Raw genomic sequence first — 13,524 nt, 5'->3', positions numbered from 1 at the left:
TAGTCTCCCACAATGGTCAAGGTGCTTTCCTGAGGGGAAGGAACATCCTTGACTCTTCCATGGCAGCTCATGAGCTCCTCGACCATTTCTCCCGCTCTAGTTACCCTTGGTTTGCCTTGAAGCTAGATATTGAGAAGGCATTTGACAGGGTTAATTGGGATCTCTTAGATGACCTTTTGGGTCAATGGGCTTCGGTGACTGTTGGAGGTGTTGGATTAGATCATGTGTTTCTTCGGCCTCTTTCTCTCTCCTTCTCAATGGGATTGTATGTAGTTTTTTTAAGGGCTCCTGGGGTATTCAACAAGGGGATCCGCTTTGCCCTCTCCTATTTAATATCGGGGTTGAGCTCCTCTCGGTCATGACTTATTGGGCTAAGGAGCTTGGATGGCTTGAGCTGATTAGCAGCTGTGAGGCTTTTGACGTCCCCCTTCTCCAATATGCGGACAATACCTTACTGGGTCAGATCCTTGGACTATATTGTGAAGATCAAGGCCCTATTGGGTCTTTTTGAGATTGTATCAGGGTGGGAAGTCAATTGACAGAAAACATCTCGTGGGGTTTAACATCAACGTAGAGGAACTCCGATCCATGGCGGATTTCTTGGGCTGCTTTATATGTACCCTCCCCACCACCTATCTCGGTCTTCCTCTCTTTACATCTCGCATCAACAAGGACTTATGGAGCCCGATTATTGAGAGATTGGAACGCCGTTTGATTACTTGGAGAGGTCGTTTCCTATCCAAAGCTGGGAGGCTTACTCTTCTCAAATCTTGCTTGGCTGGAATTCCAACCTATTTCCTTTCGTCATGCATTGCTCTGCTGCGATTTGTAATCAAATTGATGGCATGATGAGAAGATTCCTTTGGCAAGGCACCTCTACTGAGTTTACTGGTGTTCAATAGATAGCTCTCCTCCTTGGCGCTACTGGCCAATCACTAATTGTATTGCTGACATTGTGTCATCCATTCATTGTAATTGGAACCTTGTTCCTAGATCAGCCGATTCTTTGGTGAAGGAGAGCTGCTATTCTTATCTCCAATTTGGAGACCTATCTTTCCTCTCCTTCTGTTGTTCCACTCGGGCATCCATTTTCACTTTGGAAATGGTCACTCGATCCGCTTCTGGGAAGACTGGTGGGTTAGCTTTGGGCAGTTGAAGGGCTCATTAGTATTTGGCGGGCCTCCACACAATGCGGAATGTGGGTTGCGGATGCTTGGAATCTGGGCAATTGGGACCTCCGACTGTGTCGGGGATTGGATGACGTGGATGCCCTGCTTGCCTCTCGGCTCCTTGAGGTGATTTCCAACTCTAGACCCCATGACTCTTTGGAAGATTCGATGATTTGGTGGCCGAAGGCGAGTGGTATTTTCTCAGTCTCTTCCGCCTACTCCCTCATCAAGGGTTGGACATCAGAGACCCCCAAGCATGAGGTGGAGTTCATTTGGCGTCTCTCTGCTCCCCTGAAGATAAAATTCTTCATTTGGAGTGTTGGGCTCAACAAAATCCTGACTGTTGTCAACCTTCATTGCCGTGACAATCTCACAATATGCACCTCTTGCCCCCTATGTGGCTTTGAGGAGGAGACCTCTTGGCACATATTTGCTGCATGCCCTTATTCATGGTTTTTGTCCTTAGCTGATTCGGTATCCAGCTTTGCCTGCTAGAGGACATTCTCTCAATTGGGCGTTTGCTTCTTGGGATCCCCCTTCCTAAATTGGGGAGGCTGATAATCTTTGCCTACGTTGTTTTCATCCCTTGGGGCATCTAGATTGAACTCAACAACACATGCTTTAACGCCAAGCATCTCCCTCGTGACCGGGTCATCTCCTTTATTACAGGCCACATCTCTGCTTGGCTCCACTCCAGGGAGGAGTTCTCTGCTCTCTCTAGGCTCTCGCTCAGGGAAAATTGGAGCCCCATTGGACAGTTGGGAGTCCTATCGTAGCCTCCAGCGATGCAGGAATGGCAACCCCCTGATCTGGGCTACATCAAGATGAATTTTGATGGCATCTCCCTTGACAACCTTGATTTGGTTGGTAATGGTGGGGCCTTCCATGATTCGGACGATACCCAACTTTTGTCTTATCCCGGTCCTATGGGCATCGCGGACTCCATTGTTGCTGAGCTTCAGGCCCACCTCAGAGGCCTCATCATCTTTTGTGAGCATTTCTCTGGGCTGCTCCACATTGAGAGAGACTCTGTGGTGATCATCGGATGGTTCTTCTCTCCCTCTCCCCCGCCATGGCGTCACTGGGATGCTTACTACTCCATTTTGGACATTCTTCTTCATATTACCTGTATTTGGTCCCATGTTCCCAAATCTGCAAATTTTGTTGCAGATGGTTGGGCTAAGCAGGGGGGCTCCCTTCATGCTCCTCTTGTAAGGAGGAGGTCTGCCTAATCTTGTTTTTGTTTCTGGTTTAATGAGTTCATCTCTTTCTAAAAAAAAAACTAAGTGGTTATGACGGAGATGAGGAGAGGAGAGACGAGAAGCGAGGGGAGAGGTGAGGTGAGGGAGGTCAGGGAGGGAAGTGAAACCTGGAAGGATGGAAGCACAATACGAGGATTTGAACAGCGCAAACGCTCAAAAGGATCAACAATAGAAGGAAAGTACTATTGCACGGAATGGCGTGATCAGTCAAGTGCAACAGGAAAATTTCAAAACCGAAGAAGATAGGAGGAAACACGAAGGAAAAGGAAAGGAGATTGCCGAGGGGCTGCTGGCGAATGACGACTCTGGATGGCAGGTCGTTAAAAGTAGAGCTTACCGGAGGAAAAAAATCTTTGGAGACATGAAGGATTTACATGCCTACCTCTACTTTCCGGGTAGGAAACACTTCCTACTCCATTGCAAAAGTCATTGATAGGTCGAGTTAGCTGATTGGCATCTCAACTGTCATGGGGAGCAAGCGGTCCTTTACTCCATTGCAGAAGTCATTGATAGGTCGAGTTAGCTTATTTGCATCTCAACTGTCACTGGGAGCAAGCGATCCTTTATATCCACCCCTGGTGGCCTATGACACTTTTATCCAACAGTTTGACACTGTCATCCATTCTCTGAGAGATGGAAGAAAAACCAAAGAACTCTAGACTAGTTGTATTGTTTTTTACCTCTTTGTCTCCAAGTACAAGGGGACCAACGAATGTAAAGTTACATAGTGCAGAGAGGGAGCTATCATGGGAAGAGTCTACCTCTCGGTGCTTACCAACTCTGTCTTCGGATGGAGACAAGTCAGAGACACGATTCTCCGACTATCCACACTTCACCAGCCATCCCCACGGAACAGCCCACAACCAGCTACACCGTTTTTCCCACTCCCTAAAACCAACTAGTCAAACCCGATTGAGCCCTTACCAAGCAACCTCCCATGACCAAGTACCACTCCAAACATTTCACACGCCACTCCCTACCCTGACCCACCAGTCATCAACCTGACAGCCCATTACCTGGACGAGGGAAGTGAAATGCTCACTTTCTGTCTTATCTTCTCTTTTGACCAGCCCATGACTGACATAACCTCAACCATTTGTTGGATGGCCAAAAATCTCCAACTTACTTACACCCCAACCCCCTCATACCTTGGTAATCAGGAATGGCTCCTATACATCCGCCTCCAAGAAGAAAAAATACAGGCCCTATGCTCCCCCTCGCCCCAGAAACATGCATCTGGAAAATCTATGAAAATGCCTCGTTTCCACCCAGACCACCTCCTCAAACAATGGATCAATATCCTTGGCCTTCAGGCTGAGCTGTGGCACCTGCAAGCCCAAATCGTTGAATGTTATGGACAATTTGTTAAGTTGGGAGATGCCATCGCTAAGAAGACCAAACATGACATGGCAAGCCTATTCTTCATACCTTCCCAATCGAGACATGACTTTTCTCTCCTCAAGATCTCAATCGGAAACTTAATCTTCTGGGTCAAGGTTTGTTACTTGGACTTTTTTTCTATGTAGGCTCCAGTCGCTGGTGAGAATGCGATGAGGGATCTCCCTCAATCCCCCTTGATTTTCATACCAGTTATTGACCATAACCCTCCTCAGTCTCTCACTTCATGACCAATCAAAAATCCCCCACTGGCCCTCTTTAGTTGACAGGCAAAATTTCAAATTTAAATGTCCCACCTACCAGCTGGCAAAAGGCAACTGCAGCCAAACCTGACCCCATTATGACAAACCTGTCCCCCTACCTAGATACTTTTCCTGCCCACCGTACTCCAAACCGCTTTCACTTTGAAAAGGATGTGACACCACATTGATTCCCATCTTATCCGTACGTTGACAACTTAGTGGCCAGATCAACGCTTCCCAAGCCCAAACCTTACTACCTTCCAGAGAGAATCTTCTTCCCACTTGAACAATGAACCTAATAAAACTGCATCACCCGACTCTCCCCTCCCCTCACCCAACAAACAGACTTACCTCTTCTAGTAAACATTGTTGCTGCACCCATTGACCAACACTCTCCTCCTTTCCCACCACCCCGACTTTGTAACAAGTCGAGCATCCCCAAGGCTAATCAACTCAGTCATTACCGCATTCCCGCAACACACACTAGAGAAACTCCTCTCCCCCTCGGCTGCCTAACAACGATGGGAGAGATCCCAAACTCGCCAAAGACAGAAACTATTACAAGGAGAGTCAAGCAACCCGCCCCTCCAACTACCTACTGACCCAGTGATAGGAAGGCTAATAATCCCAGAAACTTGTTGAAGAGCAAATACGGAAGAGTTTTACATGTTTTCTCTTCAACATCTTTTGTGCTCCCCCTTTCTTAAATATTTTGGTCACATAAAACTTACCACAACATATGGAATAAAATACCTCTTTCTTGTATCTACTTTGACTCTTCCATATTTGCTCTTCAACAAAACTAATTGTTGAGCTATAATCAGAACGTCACAAGTATGATGAAGAGACCTGGAATCAGATGATGAAGCTTGTAGAGCTTATGGGAGTGATTTCCTTGGTGCCATTCCTTGGAATCAATCAAAGCTCAGGAGTCCAGAAGGCCACAAAAAAATGATTATACTATCCTAGAACACAAGAGGAATTGGTTCAGCTTGGAAGTGTTATGCGGCCCAAAATCTCCTTAACTCCAACAAGGTTACCATTAGTGATCAATTCCAGCAATTGAGACCATGAATCGATGAAAGAATGACCTAATTGCAAGAAACCAGGATGACGCAAGCTATATGGATGATGATGCAAGCATTAGACAGATTTGAGAAATTTCTTCAAATTGGGATCATCAAACACTTTTAAATCCCAACAATCAATCAAATAGAAGCACTAATAATTTGCCAATAGGCTAAGATAGGCAGAAAAAGGGAAAAAAATGAAAAATTTACCCTACCAGTCCAGAAATCTAGGAAAAACCTTCAAGGAGATTGTTGAAAATGGAGAGAAGATCCACGAAATCGAAAGAAACTTGCCCAAGACTTGCGTTACTGCTCTAATACTATGAAAAATATGTGATTTGGGGAGAAAATAGAAGAGGAAAAAGAGTTCTAGAAGAGGGGTAGCTTTGCTGCCTTGGAATCCGAGCTAAAAGACCCTTCCTGCTTCTTTATAATCAGGGTTTAAGTGAAAATTTACAAAAGGACAAAATGCCCCTCGATACTCAAAATTACGTATCTCCTATCTAAATTGAATGAAAATTTAACTAGAGATAAAATAAGACATTCTCTATCCAATAGCCATACTATAAGAGAGAAATTTAATGTGAAAAATATGGGAAATGACTAAAATACCCCTGGACTTGTATTTTAACAAGCTTGTTGCTGAAGTCTGGCCCATGCTTAGCATATCGGGGGTGGCTGGCTGGAACCTGCCTCAAAGACTGAAGCTCATCAAATTGCACCTCAAAGCTTGGGCCTCCACTCATCACACCAACATTATGGCAAACAAAGCCCGTAAACAATTCTCAACTCCTGCATTAAGTAATATCTTTGATCTGTCTCTTTTTACCGAGAAGAAAAGAATCTCATACAGAGTACATATGTGGTGGATGCTTCTAGGAATGTATGATAAATGTGGTTCATTTGAACAGGTGCTGTGACAAGTGAGCTTCTCTCTAATTAGGATTATTTTCTGATTATATTTTGAACTTCTATTGTATTAGGATCACATGCTGCTTATTTTTTTGATTTATTCTTTTGATCTTCTTGAGTGTACTCTTTTCTAGGTGGTGTCCCTCAGTGACTATGTTCCCCTGGGGGAAGCTCGAAGGAAGCTGTTTCATATTGTTGATGAGAGCAAAGACAGTGAAATTGGTATGACCTCCCTGCTTTTACTGTTTGATGAGTGTACTTGTTACGTCGTACTTCATTTCAAACTTTTATTACTTTCATGCAGAATATATTCCACAAATATCAATGAGGCACCACTGCAGATTTGTTTTGAAGGTATTTCTGTTAGTTTTCCTGTCAAATGTCAATCTTCTTTAATGACTCGGTGTTTCTCCTCAGTAATAACTGTAGCTGCTTTCTTTTCTTTCAAACAAAGGTATCTCTTCTCGTGGTACACTTGGAGTTTTAAGCTGTTGAGATGTACAACTTAAAAGCGTTAGGCGTTTTTATTATTATATTATCCTGTGGTAGTTATGTCATTCTGTCCTCTTTAATTGTTTGATTTGTATGTTTATGCAGAGGTAAGAACTTTCCAAGATCCAACTCTTTGGCTGATAAATTGGCAAAATTCGGAACTTCCCAGCAATCTCTCATTGTTTTGGAAGTCTTCCCTCATTTGTAAATTGCTCTTTTGAGCGTTTGTCTTAATAAAAATAAGCATAATTTTTATTTAAAAAAAAAGAAGATCAATTTTTTTTTCATTTAAAAAAAAAAAAACCTTTCCAAGATACTGATCATAACACAACCTTTTTGATTATGAGAAAACCCCAGGAACATGCAATTAACTAAATGAGCTGACAACTTATAGATGGACTTGGACTTGAACAAAGGTCACACATCCAAAAACTTGAGGAAGAACAAACAATTCCCATTTAAGCTTAAGAACAGGAATAGGAAATTGACCATTCAGTATTGAGGAAGGCATTTGATAATTTTTTTTTTTTTTTTTGTTGAAATGATGATAATTTTATTTCAAAGAAAAGGAAGATACAGGGGTGGGGTGTGTGTGGGAGGGGGGGAAGCTTAGCACACATGAGACCAAGTACAAGAAATGGTGGAAACAACGTCCAAAATATCAAGAAAAATCTACCAATGATGCCATGGCAGGAAGGATGAGGTGGAGAACCATCCGATGACGACCTTGGAATCTCCCTCGAGAATAAGGGAACCACTGAAGCTGTCTTGAAAGATACGCAAGCCGTGAAGAAGACCAGAGAGCTCAGCAGTGGTCGAGTCAGCAATTCTGAGAGGGCTAGAGTATGAGAGTATAGCAGTGCCGCTTGGATAAAAAATCACCCCGCCAAAGCCAACCAAACCTGTGTTCCCAAAGGCGTTACCATCAAAATTTAGCTTATAATGTCAGATGGGGGAAGCTCCCAAACAACAACTCAGCACAAGGCAGAGGGGACGGGCATCAGAGTAATAATCTTCTAGTTGGTGTGGACCACGGGAAACAAGAGAGGTAGGCGAATTATTTCCGGGAGCGGATCCATGTAGAGATGAGCCCAATAGCGGTGTAGGAGACCTCAGCAGCAGAGCGGAAAGTACAGTCAAACAGTCTGGAGTTCTTCTCCTTCCAAAGGCACCAAGGGACGAAAGCAAAGCAGCCAGTCAATAGAAGCTTGCCTAGGCTGGGAAGGTGGGTTCCAGCATAGAAACGACACATGGTGCTCAGGTCAAGTGGGATGCAGAAGTTGAGACCCATTATGTCAATCATGTAAGTCCACACCTTCCAGGCAAAGCTGCAGTGGTGAAGAAGATGACTCACAGTTTCAGCCTTCGTCTCGTAGAAAGGGGAGAGAGGATCGGGAGTGGTGTTACTGCGCCTGATAAGGCTGTTTGCAGTGAGGATCTTATTGCGGCAGGCACTCTAGAGAAAAAACTTCACCTTTGGTAGGAGAGGCGCTAAACAAAAACTATTGTGTGTGTGTGTGTGGGTGGGGAGGGTCGGGGTCGAGTCCATCCTATAAGATGGTAGTAGACCAAGAATCACCCGCTGTTGTCAGGGAGCCAGATCATCCGGTCCGCCGTTTGAGGGCAGACAATAACATTGCCAAGACCGACCGGTGGTGAGCTGAAGCAAAGCTGGGTAAGACAGGGCAAGAGAGTCATCGCCCGACCACCAATCTGTCCAGAAACGCAGACTGGAGCCATCCCCAACAAAGAACCGAATGCTAGTGCGGAAAGTGGAAAATAGATGAAACATGACCTTCCAGATGGGGGAGAGATGACGACAGTTTCTGTCAGTGATCTATCTATCTCCAAGATGCCGAAGCTTGAAGGCAACCATTGGCTTCCATGAAGCCCTCGAGGAAGAGTTGAGTTTCCTGACTGACTTGAGCAATAGAGCATGCCCCTTTTCCTTGGTGCTGAGCCCACCCAAAGACTTTGGCTTACACACTTCATCTCAACTGACATGGTGATAATGAAATTCATTTCTAGTGCCACGCCATTGAAAACGTCTCTTGATCATGTCAATGCGTCGGCTAATAGAGGCGGGGCAAGCCAAGAAAGAGAGGAAGTAGTTAGGTATACCCGCGAGGCAAGAGTTTAAGAGGATCAATCTACCCGCTTTGGAGAGCATCCTACCCTTCCACGTGGAGAGGCTACTCTCAAGCCGTTCGATCACCGAAGCCCATCACCCCATCTGGGGTCTGCTATTAGTAGTAAGAGGGACGCCCAAATAGTTTGTGGGAGCAATCACAACTGGACATCCAAAGTCTTTGCCATGATCTGAAGCAAGGGGGGATCAATAAGATATCCCATAATTGACGACTTTTCCCATTTAACTTTCTGACCAGAAGTGATATCAAAAAGGCCGAGAAGAGCCTTAATGTTATGGACCTGATCAAGAGTGCCAATGCTGAAGCATAAGGTGTCGTCTGCAAACTGGAGCAGGGGGATGTCAAAACAATTCTGATTAGAGACGGCCTCTAGCCAACCAATGTTGCAAGCAGAGTAGAACATAGAGGATAGGTATTCAGCAATGATGTTGAAGAGGAGTAGGGAGAGGGGTTCTCCTTGACGGATGCCTCGAGTGCCTTGGAAGAAGCCACAAACCTTGCCATTGAGAAACAAGGAGTATGAGGCCGAAGAGATAAAACTATGGATCTTTGTCGCCAAACCCTATACGTTGCATAATGTCGTCTAAGAGGGACCAACTAACCCGGTCGAAAGCTTTCTCGAGGTCCAACTTGAGAACAAACCGCGGCTGACCCAACTTGGCAAAATGATCTACAATCTCATGCGTGGCCATAGCAGAGTTGAGAATGTCACGACCTCTAATAAAGGCGCTCTGACCTCAGTGGATGATGGTAGGAATAACAACCTTGAGACGACGGGCCAGGATGCGAGTGATGATCTTGTAAGGACTTGAAACGAGACTGATCGGCCGGTAATCCTGAGGGCGTTCCACACTAGCTTTCTTGGGGACTAGTGCAAGAAGGGAGGCACCCACGTTGCTAAAAGTGACTGCACGATCAAAGAAGCTTGGGACCATGGAAATGTTATTCGATCTCAAGGCGGGCCAACAAGCCTTATAGAATTCCCCGTTGAACCCGTTAGGCCCCAGGGCCTGATTCCGGGGAGACCTAAGACCGCATCCTCATCTTCCAAGTCAGAGAAAGGAAGCTCAATGAAACCCGCCAATAGGGGGGAAATCGAGGTGAAGCGAATGCTGGAAAATCTGGGCCGGTGGTGTTGCTCCTCCCTGTATAGATTTGCAAAGAAATTGAGAAATGCATCAGTAATGGAGGTCCTATCCAAGGTAACCTCGTTGTCAATAGACAAGGAGGTGACCCCGGTTAGTCCTCCTGCGGGCCAAGGCGATTAGCGTCACCCTCGGCTAACACAAAGTTCTTTCATGCTCGACCCCATTTATCAAGTTTGGTAGCAATCTAAACAGGCCAGTGATCAGAGCCAACACGGCTCTAGACTGATCCACAGGTGTTGCCGTAGAGTCTGAGCCAATCACCAGTGGCCAAGAAATGATCAAGCTTGGACAGGATGGGAGGTCTCTGACCATTTGACCAAGTAAACGCCTTACCTGAGAGGCTAATTTCTTCCAACTCAAAACTGCTAATAAAGTCAGCAAATTGCCTCATGGTTGTGGTAGTCCAGGAGGTAGGGGGAGACTTCTCATTGCAAAAGCGGGTTGCATTAAAATCCTCGGCAAGGAGCCAAGGATTGGACCAGAGAGGCAGAAGGCCAGAAAGCTCATCCCAAAAGGAGCGCCGATTCCGATATTTGGTAGGCCCATAAAAGCCAACAAGCCCCCAAGTGAAACCAGTGCATCTGTCACACAACTTAATACCAATAGAGAAGGATCTAGTCACATGATCTAAGACTTCAATTACAGAGAAGTTCCAAAGAAGTAAGAGGCCACCAGAAGAACCAATAGCATTGATAGCAAGCCACTCCAAATTATTACAGCCCCAGAGGTCATGCATAATGGAATTGGAGGGATTTTGACACTTAGATTATTGGAGGATTACAATAGAAGGGTGACTTTTGGAAAGAAGATTCCGAACAGTAGCACGCATTCTAGGAGATCCAATTCCATGAACATTCCAAAAAAGAATAATCATTTCTTGACTTTTCTGCAAACTTCTGATGTGGTCTTGCCACCCAAGAGGTTCTCAATTGTAAAATACTCCCATTCTTTGAGCCAGCTCGGAGATACAACTCCATCTTTCTTCATCAAGCTGGTGATGCTCACATTCTGCAGAGCCAAGTAAAATTTCTGGTTTTTGTTATCTGGCAGGGGGAAGTACCAATGTCTTCCGCTCCTAACATGCCAGTCTTTTGGGTAGTATTGGCTAGGTGCTTAACATTTGGTATTAGAGCTAGTGCTACGTCGCGAGTTCGAATCTCGGAGGGGGCGACCTAGCGGAAGGGGTGACCAGAGTGTGCTTCCCGCACCAATGGGCTATCGCTATATGCAAAAGGGGCGACCTAAGCGTGTTCCCGCACCATGGGCCGTCGCTAGAGTAGGCCGTCGCAAGTGGGCCGTCGCTAGAGTCGGCTCTCGCGAGTGTGGGTGTGATGTCATGGTCCTGGGTTAAGCACCTATGTCTTCCGCTCCTAACATGCCGGTCTTTTGGGTAATATTGGCTAGGTGCTTAACAAAGAGGCATCGGGAAGACGATGGGGCTCGTGAACTAGCGAGTCGTCGCGACAAGTCAACGAGCACTCCTGCTGCTTGTTGAAACAGATCTACACGAGATCTTTCGGGGGGACGAAGAGGTAGGTTGAACCGCAACTCCCGATCGGGACCCTCACCTTCGACGACGATCGAGAGGGCGAAAAACTTCTCTTCCTCGCTCTCCCCACAGCAGGCGACAACTTGCAACTTTTGCAGAGGAAGCCCGAGGGCCTCCCGACGCCGTACGACCTCCCCCCCCCCCCCCCCCTATCCCTCTTTTGGTGCTTCCGAAAGTGATACCAGAGAGGACAACTCGAGTAGAGGTCCAACGACCTGTGACGCCTCCAGCTAGACCACTGTTCACTGTCAGAGCCGAAGAAGATGACCTCCTCGTAGCTCTGTAACTCCATCCCATTTCCTTTTTGGTCCTACGGCTGTCACGGTTACTTAGGTGAACCTTTGAAATGCCAAAGATGTCCGTATTGCAGTAAAAACAGGAGAGCGCTGTGCCTTCATCATTGTTCATCTGTTGGTTAGAACTTCTTTGGTCATTGCTTTGTCTGCAGCAACTGTTGAAGATCTGAGATCGTCGCCCAGAACTAGAGAACTTTGGTCCGGGCCCTGGAGGTACTATTTTCGTACGGTCCGCCGAGGAAACCGCACCGAATGTAAAATTTCGCAGCACAGAGACTCTACAACCATGGCCCGTATAACCATCCCAGAAACAACCAACTCCGGCTTCGGCTGGAGTCAACTAGCCCTCGCCATCCGCCATTATCTTCCGCCCCCATCACTGCCATTTTTTCTCCTTCTCTCTGCCATAGCCCTAGGTTTACTAGTTATGCTGTTCCTATAACAGATCTTGATGTTTTAAACTGCCCTAAAGAGGTTTTTTATGCTAATCATGGGATGCACGCCAACTCCCAAGCTTACCTGTGTTGATGTCATCTTTGGCACCTACTGACGTCATCCTTGACATCTGCTGATGTCAGCCCTATTGATACTTTTTTTGCATTGTTTGATCTGGAATTTGATACTTGTACTGGAATTTCTGACTTGTGCACATCACCTAATTAGCCTAACCTTAATTCTATGTGGTGGGGCTCACCTAAGCTGATTAATTTAAGTTCATTGGAAGGTTTATTTGATCTGTTTGGTACTTCTATATACCTGTTATGGCTGATTCTGGTGAAGTCTATTCTCCATCTAAAGAATCTTATAATCCTGATGGAAAAAATGTTATCACCATTACTTCTGAAAAATTGAATGGTGATAATTGTCTTACTTGTGCCAGATTTGTTAGAATGTATTAAAAGGGCAGGAAAAAGCTGAAATTTGTTAGGGATGATCGTCCTCTCCCTTAAGATGATGATTGAGAAGTAGAAGACAGCCAAATAATGACTTTGATCGTTAACAACATGGAATCTACTATAAGGAGTTAGGTTATGAATTTTGAAGCTGCCAAAGCTAAGTGGGTATCTTTAGAAGCTTTATATGGTCAAGTGAGTAATATTTCCAGTGTATATGCGTTATACACAGATTTTTTCGGCTTAAAACAAGGTAATAGGATTGTGCAGAATATTATAGTTATTTTTTGAGTATTTTGTGATGATCAAAATCCAGTTTAAAACAATGTATCAGAGATTAGTAGGCAAACTCATTTATGCCACAATTACTAGACCAGACATCTCATTTGCAGTCAGTGGAGTCAGTTCATGGAGCATCCACATAAGATTCATCTAGAGGCTGCACAAAGAATCTTACAATATTTGAAAGGAGCACCAGGAAAATGTCTTATCTTTAGATGTAATGATCTCTTGAGACTTGAGGTTTTCTTTGATGTTGATTATGTAGGTTCCAAGCTTGATCGAAAGTCAACTATTGGGTATTGTGTATTTCTGGGAGGAAACCTAATCAGCTGGAAGAGTAAGAAAGAAAATGTGGTTGCTCTACTGCAGAAGCTGAATACAGAGCAATGGTCCACACTGTTAGTGTGCTAATGTGGGAAAAATCTAGTACTAAGAAATAGACATCTATCAGAAGGTTCTGATGACTATGTATTGTGGCAGTAGGAGTGGGCACGGGTTGGGTTGGGGTTAGGTTTACCAAAACTCGAACCCGAGCTTGAACCCGATCCTCGACCCCGAAACCCGAACCCGAAAAAATCCGATTCATCAAACCCGACCATCCTTGTAACCCTGTCCCTGCCCCTTCCCCGTAAAAGCCGACCGGTCTCAACCCCGTTTTATA

The 13,524-nt window shown here is 45.2% G+C and overlaps 1 protein-coding gene across 2 annotated transcripts in view; it reads left to right on the top strand.

Moving 5' to 3' along the window:
- The window catches only part of LOC137944213 (uncharacterized), a 59,317-nt gene that overhangs the window by 16,519 nt on the left and 29,274 nt on the right, over positions 1–13,524 (top strand). For both annotated transcript variants that reach the window (XR_011110795.1, XM_068789796.1), the window contains exons 6-7: positions 6,188–6,275; positions 6,358–6,407. Coding sequence is in view for 1 of the 2 variants with exons in the window: in XM_068789796.1 (XP_068645897.1) it covers positions 6,188–6,275; positions 6,358–6,407 (138 nt within the window). In the remaining variant the exon portion in view is untranslated. The remainder of the gene's footprint in view (positions 1–6,187; positions 6,276–6,357; positions 6,408–13,524) is intronic.

Source organism: Aristolochia californica, unplaced genomic scaffold (assembly GCF_029961685.1).
Source record: "Aristolochia californica isolate CCGP_79_NKW_82.1479 unplaced genomic scaffold, dmAriCali1.0.hap1 SCAF_11, whole genome shotgun sequence".
Classification (NCBI taxonomy): Eukaryota; Viridiplantae; Streptophyta; class Magnoliopsida; order Piperales; family Aristolochiaceae; genus Aristolochia; species Aristolochia californica.
Note: the sequence above shows the minus strand (reverse complement) of the source record. Positions and strands in the feature narration are given on the sequence as shown.